General features: G+C 39.4%; 1 protein-coding gene across 14 annotated transcripts in view; it reads left to right on the forward strand.

Moving 5' to 3' along the window:
• DNAH11 (dynein axonemal heavy chain 11) overlaps nt 1-17,274 on the forward strand; it is a 372,548-nt gene that overhangs the window by 263,347 nt on the left and 91,927 nt on the right. For all 14 annotated transcript variants that reach the window (XM_045052477.1, XM_045052478.1, XM_045052472.1 and 11 more), the window contains 3 exons: nt 2,863-3,033; nt 12,406-12,641; nt 13,846-13,968. In XM_045052477.1, coding sequence (XP_044908412.1) covers nt 2,863-3,033; nt 12,406-12,641; nt 13,846-13,968 — 530 coding nt within the window. The remainder of the gene's footprint in view (nt 1-2,862; nt 3,034-12,405; nt 12,642-13,845; nt 13,969-17,274) is intronic.

The raw sequence follows: 17,274 nt of genomic DNA on the forward strand, positions 1-17,274 counted from the left end.
GCCCGTATACACAGCCACCCCCACTTACAGCTCTCTTTCCACTTAGTCAGCTTTATTTTTTCATAGCATTTATCACCACATGACACCCTTAAAAACATACATTTGTGAATGCATATACTTTTGGCAGGGGGTGGGGGGGAGGTCTTTTTTCCCTAACTAGAATAGAAGCTCCCCAAGAACAGGAACTACATCGGTTTTCTGCACTGCTTGATGCCACACAAAATAATTCTTGGCACATCATAGGCACCAACAGATATTTGTTGAATGAGTGAATGGCTGAGGTTTTTTTCAGTGTTTATTTATTTTTGAGAGAGAGACAGAGTGCGAGCGAGGGAGGAGAAGAGAGGGAGAAACGGACTCTGAAACAGGCTCTAGGCTCTGAGCTGTCAGCACAGAGCCCAACGTGGGGCTTGAACCCGCATACCATGAGATCATGACCTCTGCTGAAGTTGGATATTCAACCAACTGAGCCACCCAGGAGCTCCTGGATGGTTGAGTTTGAGGAGCCTTTTGTGTTAAAAAATATATATATACTTTAGCCCTTTGAAGATTTGTTCTTAGATCAGTTGAGAAATTTCACTGCTACTAGTGAGGTGTATACCTGTTTCTATTGAAAGTGGTATTATTTAAGTAGTTTGAAACATTTACTATTTGTGAGGCACCTAAGAAAATGAAAAAGTTCCGGTTAATTAGACTGTTTTCTTACAGTAGGTATACTGTAGGAAAAGACAGGCTATACCATGTGTCTCTAACACATAGCCAAGTTCCAAAGGCTTTATTTGTTCAGGATGATTTAGACAAGGAGAGGAGAGAAAGTGAAATAATGTTAACTATTCAAAAAACAAATTACATATGTATTTGTATACACACACACATTTTTTAAAGGATTAATTGAAGATGTCAGACCTTTTCCCTTGAGGACAAATTCTTTCTGACTAAGAACAGGAGACAGTTAACTTCTGAAAAGCATCAAGACTGATGATTTTGTCTATATAGCATTGACCTGGAAGCTATAGTCTCAACCATTCAGACTAATAAATCAGGCAATTTATATTTAATCATTAACTAACTCCTGAGCTGAACAGCTGTTCAAAATTAGAAATGGGTCACCCCAGCCAGGATGACATTACAGGCAATCTATAATGCATTAGAATAAAATTATAGTGATTTTTAACTGTCTAGAAATTTATTACAGGACATGTTCCAACTCTTAAACCCTTGTTAGCCAATGTCAGTAATGATTTATGTTGTGTGGGTGGTATGGTGAAATTATTGACGATTTCAGTAGCCAATAAGCTATGTTTAGTAAATCTTCAAATTTCAAAGCTGTTTTGGAGAATGAGGTGGGTGCACTTTATTGTTTATCATTTACTATCCAAAGACAACAAAGATGGAGGAAAGGCAAATGAGAAATTTCTCTTCGAAATGAATGGATGTATGGTCTGTAGCTAAGGAAGGAAAGTAATGAATTCAATAAAGAGGGCTAAAGAATTGAAGTCCCTTAGTGTTTATATGGCTAACTTGGGATGATCTTTATCAAGCAAAACAAGAAGACAATTTATAATAGCTTTGATAACCATTCTCGTTAATTTCACGACCTCTGGGTTATGGGTAGTATGACGGCTTGCAGGGGACTGGCATTCCAGTCTATTCTGACATATATCATTTTTGCTGTGTTCTCTGTTCTTCACAAACAAAGCTAAATTCCAGAGTTCTTCTTTGCTTCTATGATCACATTGCTGATCTTTTTTCAGTTCCTATTAATTTGCATGTGCTTAGAATGTGACACCAATTTTAGCCTGCATTGAAACAAAGTGAATTAGTGAACTATCCTTCAGTTCAGTCAATCCAAAGATACTTAGTGCAGTTTTATGCAAATCCAATATTAAGGCCTCCCCATACTTAACCTGGAAATCAGATTTAAATGGTCATCCAACTATATAGAAGGACTTGAACAGAATCCTTTGAGCGTATTATCTTCAAAGCTAGTGAGATCCTCCTGATGTCCATTTTTTTACATAGGTTATAGGTTTTTCCATCGATAGAGTGATTATATTAGAGAAATAACCTGCATAATACCAGCACTATTCTTTAATTAATAGCATCCAGGATAGGTGGCTCTTTCAGCTTTACATTTAAATTAATTAATATAATTGGTGTTTGTTATTTTCCTTTGTCTGCAAGCAGCTGATAGCCAGTATGCTTAAAATAATATTTGTCTGGGGCCACTCGGGTGGCTCCGTCAGTCAACCATGCGACTTCAGCTCAGGTCATGGTCTCATGATTCCTGGGTTCGAGCCCCATGTCAAGCTCTGTGCTGACAGCTCAGAGCCTGGAGCCTTTTTCAGATTCTGTCTCCCCCACCCCGCCCCCTCTCTCTCAAAGATAAAATAAAGATTAAAAAATTTTAAATAATCTTTGTCTAGGGCGGTGTGTAGAACCCTTGTTGTAGAGTGGGAGGAATACAGAGCACTGAAGCCACCATTAAAAATCCCACTGTCACTCAGTCTTGGCCAAAGCTCTTGATGCTCCATTCTCAGAGACAGGAAGGTGACTGTCAGCTTTGGAAGAAAGAGGTCAATCATGATTAAAGCATTAGATCATCCACCAGGAAGGACATAGGAAGGTTCTAATGCCATAACGCAGTAAACTGTGCTGAAGAGAGCATGAGAGCCCCTTCATAATTATGGGTTTCAAACGTAAGAAGGATGAAGATTGCCATGCTTTCCAGTTCAGTTCTGTGCCTTCTAAAAAGGCTGTACAGAAGGATGTAGACTAAACTGAGTGGTGATGTGACTACATTAAGCATTTGTTAAGTTGGTGTTCGCCCTGCGGTTACATCTGAGTAATTCGGCCTTTCAGTCAGAGAAGATCCGCTGGGGTCAGTCTATTAAATCGTTTGAAGCTCAAGAGAAGACCCTCTGTGGAGACGTTCTCCTTACAGCAGCATTTGTGTCTTACGTTGGATCCTTTACAAAACAGTATCGCCAGGAGTTGGTAGACTGCAAGTGGGTTCCCTTTCTCCAGCACAAGGTAAGTCACTTCCCTACCTTGTCAGCATTTGGAAGCATCATCTTGAAATTTCAGTAGAAAAAAACAAGAGTCTGGTTGGTTCAGTTGGTTCAGCATCCACCTCTTGATTTCGGCTCAGATCATAATTTTGCCTGCAGCACAGATCCTGCTTGGAATCCTCTCTCTCCTCTCTCCTTTCTCTCTTTGCCCTCCCGTGTTCATGCTATCTCACTCTCGATCTCATTCCCAAATAAACAAAGTTAACAAAAACAAAAATACTTTGTATCCCAGGCTCATTTCTACCTCTGTCATGACTGACTGACTGGAAATTCTAGTATGATGAGGATATGTCTTGTGTGTTACAGTGTTTCTTGCTTTAATGATGGTTTCAACAGAAGGAGGAAAAGTAATAAATTACTTTAATTTTTTTTTTATTCTAGAGAGAGAATAAGTATGAGCAGGGAAGGGGCAGAGGAAGAGAGAGAATCTTAAGCAGGCTGCACACTCAGAGTGTAGACCAACATAGGACTTGATCCCACGAACTTGAGATCACGACCTGAACCAAAATTAAGAGTTAGACACTCAACCCACTCAGCCACCCAAGTGCCCCAATAAATGATTTTTTATACACTGTAGTGATACAGCTGGAAACCTGCTTTTAACAAAACTGATAACTGAAGTCAAATTTGGGTTATCGTTACAGTTTAACATGAAACTTTGTTTTCTTCCTGACATTACGGATTATAAAAGACTTTTTTTCACAACCACTTACAGATTAAAGGTCAGCATTTTGTATATAAGTATTAAAAATAGCTCAGCCTAAATCGAAAAATTCAAACCCATCAGCAAAGTGAAATCACAGACTTGGAAGGTTTAAAAATCATCTATTTTATGATCGCCCTTACACTAATGAGAAAACTGAGTCACACAAGTCTAAGTGGCTTGACTTAGATCATGTCGAATGGGAAGTCAGACCTCCTGACTCCCAGGCCACTGTTTCCTATGCAACAGTGTGTCGTCTCAGTTGGTGGAAGCCCTTAAGATATCCTACATCTCTCTGTGTATTGATGTTCTACATTAGTAATTATGCCTCAATTTTCACAATAGTTGTTTTCATGACACAAATACATGTCAGTGGAGCTTCTGCAGATTAAATGAAATTTATTAAAAGCATTCCATAATAATTTTAAAGAATAATCCTTTTATAAATCAATTATTTAATGTATCTGTGGTATCAAACATTTTTAACGTTGAAGATTTTTTTTTTTTTATTTTAGTAAGCATACAGTGCAATATTGGTTTCAGGAGTAGAATTCAGTGATTCATTCCTTATGTACAACACCCAGTGCTCATCACAGTGCCCTCTTTACTACATGTCACCCATTTAGTCCATTCCCCACCCACTTCCCTCCATCAGTCCTCACTTTGTTCTCTAACATTAAATGTGGTTTTGTTTCCCTCTCTCCTCTTTTTACCACTGCTTTCCCATATGTTCATTTGTTTCATCTCTTAAATTCCACATGAGTAAAATCATATGGTATGTGTCTGTCTCCAATTGACTTTTCGCTTAGCACAATACATTCTAGCTCTATCCATGTGGTTGCATTCCTTTTGATGGCTGAGTAAGATTTTCATTGCATATATGTACCACGTCTTTATCTGTTCATCAGTCAGTGGATATAGGGACTCTTTCCGTAGTTTGACTTTTATTGATAATGCTGCTGTAAACGTCAGGGTGCGTGTACTCCTTTGAATCTGTATTTTTGTATCATGTGGGACAAATGTTTGTCCTTATGGAAAGGGGGTTCCAGTTAATGAGCTAGTTATCTTTTACTCCTTTAGATTTGATAACAGCAGAGTGGGAAGACCATGACACCTGTATGAGCCTATGCCAGAGTCCCAAGAGGAGCTAAAATTGCTCAATGTTAATTTTTTAAATTAACTTTCTTCTGAAAGTGTTTGTCCTGCCCTCTCAAGAAGCATCTGTTGTTATTTCTTCTTATCATATAGGGTGTTTCTAGAAATCTGCTTGTCTTTAGGTAATAGTCTCCTAAGTGTCTCTGACTTGTCAGTTTGTCTCAGGTATCCTGGGGATTTAAATGGCTTGTAAGTTTGCCAGTCAACAAGTGACTCTGTTTTTTGTGATTTTATTTATTTATTTATTTATTTATTAAAAAATAAATTAAAAAATAAAAAATTTATTAAAAAAAATTTTTAAGTAGACTCCATGCCCAACGTGGGGCTTGAACTCACAACCCTGAAATTGAGACTTGCATTTCTTCTAACTGCACCAGCTGGGCCCTTCTGTTTTTGTGATGTTTTAAGACCTATAAACCAAACATGTCATTTATTAATGACCTTTAAGGTAACCTTGGAAGGAACCTTTTATAAAGCAAGTCAACCATCCTTAATACATTCCTAGAAATGAAGACTTTATATTCTAAATGGATCAATTCTCCCCAATTTTATAAATCAATTTAACTTAGTTCAAATCAAAACTCCAGGAATTATATTCTTACTTGACCCAGTGATCTTGAAGTTTGTTGGAACGGTATGTTTTTGAGAACGCCAATATAATATTGGACTAGAACAGTAAGAAAGCACTTGTCCTTCGAGATTGTAAAGTATGTTCTAAAACTATGATAATTACAACAAGGTGGTTCCACAGGGGAAATAGAGTTCAGAGCATAGAATTCAGAAACCATCAAGAATGTTGAGAGATATTTGACACATTTAGTGTGTAATAGTGTATAAACTCCCACAGACATATCTCTCACCTGCAAATGTTGTACTCATACCCTGTCTTGCCTCCTGATGCTGTAAGATGAACAGCTGACATTTTATCTAAAGGTGATCATATAGGTTTATACTAGTTTCCATCACTTTTCCTTCCTCAGGGATAATTCTAGAGCATTTCTCTCCTCTCACGAATTTTTCCCTGTCTACTATTTCATTACTAGATCATGTCCGCAGCATTCACATACGTAGTTATTTCTCCCATGTGAAAAATGCATCAGGGGGCACCTGGGTGGCTCAGTCAGTTAAGCGTCTGACTTTGGCTCACAATTCATGAGTTCAAGCCCATTGTCAGGGTCCATGCTGACTGTTAGAGCTTGGAGCCTGCTTTGAATTCTGTGTCTCCCTCTCTCTCTGCCCCTTCCCCACTCATGCTGTGTCTCTCTCTCTCTCAAAAAAATAAACATTAAAAAATTAAAAAAAAAATACACCAACAAATTTCTCCTGAACCCTCCCTGCCTCTCCAGCTACTCCTCCATTTCTCTGTTCTCATTTACAGTCATCACTTTAGACACCAATCTAGAAACACTGTCTGCAGATCTTCCCTCCATTTTCTGAGTTACTCTGGACAGGCTTTTGTCCCCACCACTCTACCAAAACTCCTATTGTGCAGTTTTGCTTCCACGTTGCTAAGTCTAGTGGTTTGTTTTCCAGTCTCCTCCTACTTGACTCTTGGCTACATTTGATGTGATTGATTACTCCATCCTTCCATCAGTACCTTCTTTACTAGAGTCCAGAACCTCCCCTCCTCCCCATCTTCCTCCTATGTCACTGGTGAATCTTTGTCAGACTTCATTAATTTATTCCTCTTCTCCCCAATCTTAATGTTGAAATGCCCAGCTTTTAATCTTTGAGCTACTTTTCACCAGGTGTGTGGCTTTAAATGTCACTTGTACGCCAGTAATTTGCAAAAGTATATCTGTGGCCCAGACCCTGGCATCTTAACTTCTGTGTCAGAAAAATGTCTCACATATAGTGCATCCAAACCAAAATCCTGACCTTCTCCCCGCCCAAAACCTCTTTTACCCAGGCACTCCCAACTTGTTTAATGACAGCTTCACCTTCTGTTGGGCCAAAATCCTTGGAGTCACCTTGACGTGACTCTTCCCTCTGGCACTCATATCCAGCCCATCCAGGAAATTATACAGGCTATGCCTTCGAAATACATTCAGAATCTGACCAGTTTTCACCACCTTCACTGCTCCCATCCTGGGCCAAGGCATCATCCCTCTCTTGGATTACTGCAAAAACCTCCTAACTGGTTTCCCTGTTGCTATATTGGTTGTTTCTCTCCAAAATCTCATCTCAATAGCCAGTGTGATTCTTTAAAAGTGCAAGTCAGATTAAGTGAATTTTCTTTCAGAATTCTTTCTGTGACTCCTCACTGCACTCTGAGCAAAAGCCAGAAGTCCTATAATGTCTTATAAACCCCTCTTTGATTTTACCCCTTTCTCTATATCTCACTCCTTATTATTCTTTTCCTCACTGCTCTGCCTTAGTCACACTGCCCAGATACCAGATATGCTCTGACCTCAGGCCCTTTGCCCTTGGTGTTTTTTCTATCTATATAGAGATATAAATAGTTTTATATATATATATACATACACACACACACACACACACACATATATATATATATACACATATATATATATTTATTTATAGTGCTGTAGTATAAATAGCTCATTCCCATCCATCAGGTCTTTGTTCAGATGCCATTTTCAAATCTCAGAAAGAATTATAACGTCCATCCCTCAGTATGTCTCATCCCACTCTATTTTTCCCCATAACGCTTATCACTTGCTAATATGTTGTTTCACTTATTCATTTACTGTGGTTAACAGCTTTTCCCTCCTTCAGCTGCAGTGTAAGATCCATGGAAGCAAGGGTTCTGTATATTTTGTTAACCTGGCATGGTACCTGGAATGTTGCAGGTGTTGAGTATATCTTTTCATTAAGATGTAAGTTACCCACCATACAATTCACCCCTTTAAAATATTCATTTCATTGGTGTTTAGCATATCCACAGAGTTGTACAACCATCACCACGGTCAATTCTAGAACATGGCCATCAGCCCAAGGAAAAAACCCATATCCATTAGCTCCAATCACCCCATTCTCTCCAGGCTTAGGGAATCACCAGTCTGCTTTATGGCTTTTTAGATTTGCCAATATCTAAATGATCTATAGGCAAGTAGGAGGGATGACAACTCTTTCCCACACACATTTTGAGTGTTGAGGGTATTAAGACAACAGTCTCCGGAGAAAGCCCTCGAGGGAAGTGCGTCCCCAGGGGAGTCATTCCTGTAACCCAGCCTCATGTTGAGATCACATGGAAGTGAACTTTTAAAACAAATCAATGTCGATTGAAGTAGAATCACTAGTGATGGCGGGCTGCCTGTTGGCAGCTGTGGAAAGCTCTCATGGATTCCAGTATGCAGCCTAGGGTTGAGAACCACTGCTTAAGTGAGAACTGATGTTTTGGTGAAGATGAGCAGGTCGTGGGAGCAAGGTTATTTGATCTGAATAGGACCATGATTCTAAAGGATGTGTGGGAAGAGTTGCAGAATGTGCATCTTGGGGGTGTGAGTCTGGAGGCTGGGTCGGGAAGGAACAGCAGCAGAGTGGTGACTGAAAGGATAGGGACAGTGGGCGTACATGGCCTTGAGGGTCCAAATTAAACTGTTACTTAACATGATTTTTATCCAGAGAATAGCTTAGAAGGTAGTGACTGAACAAGACAGGGTAATGGGCATACATGGCCCGTGGGTCCAAGTAAAATTGTTACCCAAAATTGTTTCCATCTAGAGTTATTGTCCTCTGGGCACTCAGGTGGAAAGACAGACAAGTTCATGGAGACATTTACACTCTCCTCATCGATGTGACCGAGAAGTTAAAGACAGAACAAATACATGGGGTTATTAGTGGTGGTAGCCTTTCTAAGCCTCAGTGCCCTAAGCGAAAACAAGCAAACAACCAGAGATAGCTTCTTTGCAGAACTCTTATAAGTTACCTGAGACATGGAAAAGAGTGAATGTATGTGAATAAATTTTGTAAGGCCTTATAAATGTTAGGTTTTTTTGTCACCTAGAAATGTGAGTGGTGGTTTTTTTTTTTTTTCAGTTCAGCAACCCTGTGTGTTTTTGTTTTTCTTGAATTCCAGTATAATTGACATACAGTTAATACTAGTTTTGGGAATACGAAAGAGTGATTCAGCACTTTCATACATCACCTGGTGCTCAGCATGATAAGTGTACTCTTGAATCTCCCTAATTCCCCCATCTTCCACCCACCTCCTCTCTGGTAACTGTCCGTCTGTTCTTTGTATTTAACCATGTGGTTTTTTGCTTTGTCTCTTTTTTTGTTCTTTTGTTTTATTTCTTAAATTCTACATATGAGCAAAATCATATAACATTTGTCTTTCCCTGACTGACTTACTTAGCCTTATACTCTCTGGCTCCATCCATGTTGTTGCACGTGACAAGATTTCATTCTTTTTAATGGCTGCATAATATTCCATTATACATATACCACTTCTTTATCCATCTATGGATGGACACTTGAGCTACTTCCATAATTTGGCTATTATAAGTAATGCTGCAGTGAACATAGGGGTGCCTAGGTCCTTTTGGATTAGTGTTTTCATATTCTGTGGGTAAATACGCAGTAATGCAATTACTGGGTCATTTGGTAATTCCATTTTTAATTTTTGGGAGGACTCTCCATACTGCTTTCCACAGTGGCTGCACCAGTTTGCATTCCCATCAGCAGTGCAGAAGTCTTCCTTGGGGAAATGAAAGTGTCATCTCATCAGAAGGTTCCCTTTCTTCCTTTGGAATATGCCACTTGGTTAGTTTTCAGAGGATTCCGATACACATGTCGTGTTAGGATTAGTTTGGGTTGATTCATGGCATGTACATCCATCCTTCTCCTTCTCTCGAGTAGAAGCTTCTTCTCTGTAGAGGGGAGCCTCTTTGTTTTTGTTTTTCCCCACCTCATATCATAGTGGCATCCGGGCTGACCCTTAGGTTGATGCTACTGAATGAAGCAATTAGATGGAGCCTTCTGGATTTGCAAAGCTGACTTGAGACATAAAGGGCTCCCTTTTTTGTGTTTGGTTTCCAGACTCATTTTCCTTTCTGCATACTTCTTCAAGGACTTAGGAAGAAAAGAGTGAATGAAAAAGACACATGTGAAATGAGGTTTATATTCCCCAGCCTAAACCTAGGGTAAAGTTTATTATGAAAATGATTATTATAGTGTAAATACCAAAAAATATATTTTAATTAAAAAAATTTCTTTGTGCACTTATGCAACCACCTATTTGAACATAATACTGTCAAGAAAATATCCTAAAATTTGTTTGTGAAAATTTAAGTCTCAAGGTATTGCACAACATTTATGATATTCTTTACTATGAGTTACCTGCTTTATTTCCCCTGCTAGATTAAACTGACCCTTTATAAAAAGGGGGACTTCTCTTTGATCCCCTGCACTCAACTGTGTGCACAGTAGGTGCTCAAACAGTTAAAACTACCAAATTCGGACACAAGACATACATGTATACTTTCTCTTACTCCTTTTAGCATCAGACATTAAAGTTATTTCAAACCTCCAGTTGCTTCAAGTTGTTCGCATTAAGTAGAAGTTAAAGCCACAGATCCCTTGCTGATAGGAGGATGCTTATTCGAAAAGATACGATTTTTCTTGTGTCTTTCAGAAAATTGTGTGTCAATACCAAGGCTGTTGCTTATCCCACTAGGAGACTGAGTTTGATTTACTTCTAAGGTAACACTGTGGTCAGAGACAGTAGGAATGTTACGCTGCTTTTCCTATATGTATTCATATCAGTGGTACTTTTCCTATATGTATTCATATCCAGTAGCTCTACTGGAGGAATTCTTCTGGCACCTTCTTTGCTGAAGCTCCATGGTCAACCAGTCAGTCAGACTCCTGCTGCTGCTGCTGCGACACCCCCCGCGTCCAACCCACTCCAAGTAGGGCTCTTCCTGCCCTCTCTTCTGAGGGCATGTTTCCATATTAGCGCCCCCCCCCCCACCCAGACATGGGACTAGCTCCTTACTCATCTTGCTCATTACGGGGTCTCCAGATGCTGTTTCTTATGGAGGAGGTACTCCATAAATATTTGGTGATTGATGACCAAATGAATACATTTCTTAACAAATTCTTTCCTATAATCTTATTTTTTGTAAAGTTGCTTTTGTAAAGAATGATCCTTATTCTTTAAAATCGATTTCTTAGGGTGGCGCCTGGGTGGCTCAGTTGGTTGAGCGTCTGACTTCAGCTGATTTCACGGTTCATGAGTTTGAGCCCCAGGTCAGGCTCTGTGCTGACAGCTCAGAGCCTGGAGCCTGCTTCACATTCTGTGTCTCCCTCTCTCTCTGCCTTTGCCCTGCTTGCGCTCTCTATCAAAAATAAATAAACATTAAAATATATATATATATATATATATATATATATATATATATATATATATATATATATATGGGTGCCTGGGTGGCTCAGTTGGTTAAGCATCCATCTTTGGCTCAGGTCATGATCTCACGGTTCATGAGATCGAGCCCTGTGTCGGGCTCTGTGCTGACAGCTCAGAGCCTGGAGCCTGCTTTGGATTCTGTGTCTCCCTCTGTCTTTCTGCTCCTCCCCCACTCACACTCTGACTCTCTCTCAAAAATGAATAAAACATTTAAAAATGTAAAAAAGAAGATATTAAAACAGATATCTTAGGGCACCTGGGTGGCTCCGTCGGTTAAGCATCCAACTTCAGCTCATGTCATGACCTCACGGTTTATGAGTTCAAGCCCCATAGTGAGCTCTGCACTGTCACTGCAGAGCCTGCTTGGGATTCTCTCTCTCTCTCTCTCTCTCTCTCTCTCTCTCTCTCTCTCTCTGCCCGTCCCCATCTCATGCTTTCTGTCTCAAAATAAGTAAATAAACCTTAAAAGTTAAATCAAATAATTAAATAGGTTTCTCTTTGTCTCTTAAAGGAGACAGCTCCTTTCCACATTGACAGGGCATACAATTCCCTCTCAGAGGAGAGGCCACCATGTCAGTTCCTGGGCACAGCCAGCAAGCCAATGGAGTTCCTGCAGACGGGATACTTTCCATTACCCTATCCAAGAAAGAGAAGTCATCTCTTGTAGGGTTGGCCTGGAGTAAAAAGGATGAAATGCCTGAGCAAGATAGTGCATTTTAGCTTTGCTTATGTGGGGGTGATTACTGCGTTGAAGCGAATGCATTTCTGTTGGCCTGCAATCCTTCCCAGTATCTAATTCCCTCTCACCTTGTTGGAGCAGCTGCCGATGTATGTAGAGGGCAGAGTCCCTTTCACTTGAAGTCAGATGCAGTAATAAACCAGATGTTGAATACTGCAGTTGACAGAATTCTGAGAGGTAAAAATACCGTACTTACCAGGTTGAATTCTGTTTCACAGCGAGAGTTTTATTTGGCTTCTGAGGGTCCAGAGAGAATTCACATGTGTTCTCCAGGCTTTGGTCTCTCGTTTTCTTGTCTGTCATGCTGAGTCTTTTGCTCTGCCACACTGGCAGTTTATTGCATTCAACTCTGATTTTCAAGGTTTCCATCCCAATAACCGAAGGCCTGGACTTAATTGCCATGTTGACGGATGATGCTACAATCGCCACCTGGAATAACGAAGGGCTGCCCAGTGACAGAATGTCAACCGAAAATGCCGCTATCCTAACACACTGTGAGCGCTGGCCTCTGATGATAGATCCCCAGCAGCAGGGAATTAAGTGGATCAAGAATAAGTATGGAACTGACCTGAAAGTCACACACTTGGGCCAGAAAGGGTATGTGAGATCAGAAGGATTGGCTTTCTGCTAAGCTGCTGTGAAATGGGTCTCATTTCTCCGAAGTCCTGGCATTTGCTAGACCCCTCTGCTACTGTGCAGTGCGACAGCATGGCACACATTGTTTATCTGCTCGCTCCTGTTTCACATAAAGTCTTTTCGCTGAAAGGTCATTTATGTTGGGTGGCAGCCACTTAATCGGAAGATGAAATTAGGTTGAAGATTGGAACAAACACTGTGCCTGACTGGAAAAATAGGTCATTTCCCTAAGGCCAAGAATGGAAGTTAGATGTACCGTAATCCTTTAGGGCATTTGACATATGGCGACACAAGAATTGTCACCTGCGTGTATAGGCCTAATGGTGATTAGAATCCTATTTCTGAACATATACTTTGCCTAGAGTAGGATTGCAACATGGCTACAAGTCCCAACATGGAATGCCTTAAGATCATTTCTTCGTCACCTTTTACATACAGTTTTTGAGAACTGAATCTACTGAGACTTTCTGTCTTTGGGTCCTCATGACAATACGGTATGATAAATAAAGTCTTGTATGTAGTTGGTTTTCAGTTAATTCTGAATACTTTTAGACTTACTAGTACTTCATTTGACCCTTTTTTCATCTTTTCACACATAAAGTGAAATAAGGAATTTCTGCGGTCGTGCAGATAAATGTACTCCTTGCTTATCTGGATACTTGGGGAAAATTATTTTTGAAGGGGAGAAACTATTTTTGGAGAGGGAGAATGAATGGAGAATTTGGAGAATGAGAATATAATGATAATTTACCACTTACCACAACCGAACCTAAAGGTTTTTTTTTTTAAATGAATGTTTGACAAAACCACAAGGCATTTAATATATTTTGAATTTTTTATCAAAAAAAGACCTGTTAAATTAATTTAAATTTATGATGTTTGGATAAGTTACATTTGTCTCAACCATGGTTATTGTCACAAGAACTAATTTACCCATGGACTTAGTCATACTGTTCAATTTCACTTGGAAAATATCACTGTGTAATTCATCTCAAAATGTACTCATTATTTTCTATGTAATCTAATTGAATACTATATGAAAGTTTTCTCTAAGTTTGTCTCACTAAAAAAAATCTACATTACATCAAATATAATTTCAATAATTTGGAACATTTTCCCTGTGCTTATTGACATCTTATGATACCAATTATGATTGGATTTTAAGGTTTTTGAATGCCATTGAAACCGCTGTGGCCTTTGGAGATGTCATCTTAGTTGAAAATCTGGAGGAAACAATAGATCCGGTCCTTGATCCACTGCTTGGCAGGAACACAATTAAAAAGGGGAAGTAAGTGTTTTTGAATTTTTAACAAATATTTTGTGCTGCATATGAGTGTGATACTTTGTTTGTCAGTCTCAGGATCAAGCATAGTCCACTGGAATCTTCTTAGTGATGGTTCTGAGTTTTCATTCCATGGCACCTACATTCCAAGACAAAAGCAACCTCAAACCTTACCCAGACTTTCAGACTGTTTCCTTGATAGGTTTAGATTCATGTTAGCCAATTCCTGACTTACAAACCACAAAACGCATTGCCACAAAGCTGTGGGTAGTTGCTCCTTTATTAGTTCACCCCAAAGAAGTTTAAGAGTTGGCAAAACACCTGTAGTGTGTTTGCCTAAACTGCAGATCTCTTGTATCCTAAGTCCACACACTTTGTTTTAATTCAGCGTCATCCAGCGTCATGGCATCCACAACATGAGGGTTTTGCCACGTTAGTGCTCTTTTCTAATAAACTTGAAATACTTGTAAGCATTAAACTCGTCAGTGGGCCTCTGAAATCATTCCCAAACCAGCAGCGGTGCCACCAACAAGTAGGAACACCCCCAGTGAGCTCTAGTTCCTTCCAAATAGCTGCCATTCCCCCTGGACACCCCACTCTCCAGGACATTCTCCCAGGGCACTGAAGCCACTTCTAAGTAGTCATCACAGCGCTTGCTATAAATGTGTTCAAGGTCACCTGTAGCAAGTATGTCTCTGACCAAGCCTGTGTGGGCTCACAGGGGCTTGTGACATTCCATAGGTTCCCTGTGCCTCTTCTCTCGGGACACCAGCCTTCACTAGACTTACTTCACTGCCTTTCCTTCCCTTTTGTTGTTGTTGTTATTGTTTTTCCTTCACAGAGGGATCATTTCAGAATTTTCCCAACACCCTTTTTTTTTTTTTGACATCTAGTCTCAGCCTCAAAGTCACCTGTCTCCTTTCCCATCACCACCTTATTTCTGTCAGTTTTAAGTGGAAATAGGTCTACTTAAGGGTAACTAGCTTCTATTTTTTAAACAGTCCCTAACCGATTAGTATTTATTTTACAAGTAAACCCGTTTCCAGTGACTGACAACTTATAATTGCTTAATAAGCCAAAATTTACCCAGAGTTGCATTTAGAAAAATCTAATAAGCTACTTGACAAACTGTAACTCTGACATAAACATAATTGTAGCTGTGTCTGATGTGTTAAAAATATAGTGTAAAATCCTAAATGCCACTGAAGTAAAATCTTTGTTATTAAGGTTTTGACTCTATTAGGAAGACCTAAAAATTTTTTTCATTGACATACTCATTCTGTAGCTTTAAGATGAACCTTTAATAACACAATTTGGGTGTAAGAAATTTGGTCACATTCTCTTTCTCTCTGTCTCTATATATTACTTAAATATAGATATAGTAAATATGACTATATATATTTCATGTTATATATTATATACTTAAATATATAAATGATCTAAATACATAATATAAATTAAATATAATTAAATGTATACACACACACACACACACACACACATATATATATATATATATATATACACACACACACACACACACACATATATACATAATCTGAAATTTCCAGGGACTGATGAATTTGAGTCCTAATTTTTCTTCAGCATGAATATAATTATGTACTATTGTGAATCCCAGAAGTCTTTTATTTCACAAACAAACATGTAAAGCATCAAGACTTTATCACAAACAATCTAGAATGACTTATTCGAAGTTATGTTATTACTTAAATATGTACAAATTCTATTAGGTTCTATAGAACAGATCATATCATTCCAGTATTTTTTTAGAAGGTCAGGAGAGTTTTAAATGGTATGTAAGAATTTAACAAATGGTTTTTATCATGTGCATTTATTACTGCATTTATTACGTTTCTACTTTCTAAACTGTTACATGTGGGAACAATGACTTACAAGAGTGTAAATTCAGATCTGTACCTCCAGTTTTTCCTACTTCCCTTTCCCTTGTGGATGTTTTTAGTGTCTTTTTCCAGAGAATCTCAGTGCTGGTGGAGTCCCTGTGTATTGTATCAGTCCCTGAGTAAAACTTCTCTGAGTACTGTTATGCCAGGCACTGTACTGGGTCCTGCAGCTTCAAAGCCCAATAAGGTACAGACCCTGCCTTTAAGGAAGCTACATTTCCTTAGGGGAAAGACAGACGTATAAGCAATAGAAGTAGTATTACAGTGCCTTTGGTGTGATGATAGAAGTTCACATGGCAGGGATTCATCATTTCAATAGTGGAGACTTGGAATGGCTTTGTCGAAAAAAGCACACTTGATCAGATGGACATTTAATAGTAGTGTTGAAAGATGAGTGGACATTTGTCAGGTAGACAAGTGGAGAAGAGAATTTTGGAATGAGGGAACTAATACCAAATAGCAAAACACACAGAAGAGCCCAACAGCTTTGGGAGGACTGCAAATAGGATCCGCATTGAGGGAGAGTCTTGTGCTGGAAGGGAAAAAGGGTAGTAAGGCCTGGGTGAGGTGAAAACAGAGACACTGGCAGGACCCCCCAGAGTGGGGATGTCTGGGCACCCACAGATGTCTTCTAAGTTGGCCTTTTTCTATAGGTTGGTAATTCTTTCTCTTTTCCCCAAACACAATAAACGTGCCCATTCCTATCAGTAACGCTAGTTGACAACAGCAGTGGTTCTTTCTTTTTTAAGTTTATTTATTTATTTTGAGAGAGAGAGAGTGTGTGTGTGTGCGCGCGCACAAGGGAGGGGCAAAAGGAGAGGGAGAGAGAGAGAATCCCAAGCAGGCTCGGCACTGACAGAACCCAGTGTGGGGCTCCATCCCATGAAAGATGAGATCCTGACCTCAGCCAAAATCAAGAGTCGGACACTTAACTGACTGAGCCACCCAGGCACCCCAACAACAGCAGTGGTTCTTGACCAAAGGACCTTGTCCTCCTGGAATAAGAAATCTGTAGTCTCCTTATTTTCACTTGAGAATCATGAGCATAAGTCAGTGGGGAAACTAGTAAAGACTGGTAAGTATCCTAGGATAGTAACATAATCACATTTGTTTCTGAAAGGACCTGCTATTGGTGGTGTGAAGTATTGATTGAAGGAGCATGGACCTAGGGCCAGGATCTAATTAACAAACAATTATAATCATCCAGTTGAGATATAATATGACCCTAAACTAAGGGATACTAGAGAGAGAGGGGAGAGGACAAATGAAAGGATTCTCAAGGAGTTAATTTCATCAGTTCATGGTCATTAATGGGATTTTGTTGGTAGGGAAAAAAAGGAAGGTTTAAGGGTAATTTCTAGTCTTCTGCCAAGATAAATGATGCTGGGAT

The sequence above is a fragment of the Felis catus genome, chromosome A2 (assembly GCF_018350175.1).
Source record: "Felis catus isolate Fca126 chromosome A2, F.catus_Fca126_mat1.0, whole genome shotgun sequence".
NCBI lineage: Eukaryota > Metazoa > Chordata > Mammalia > Carnivora > Felidae > Felis > Felis catus.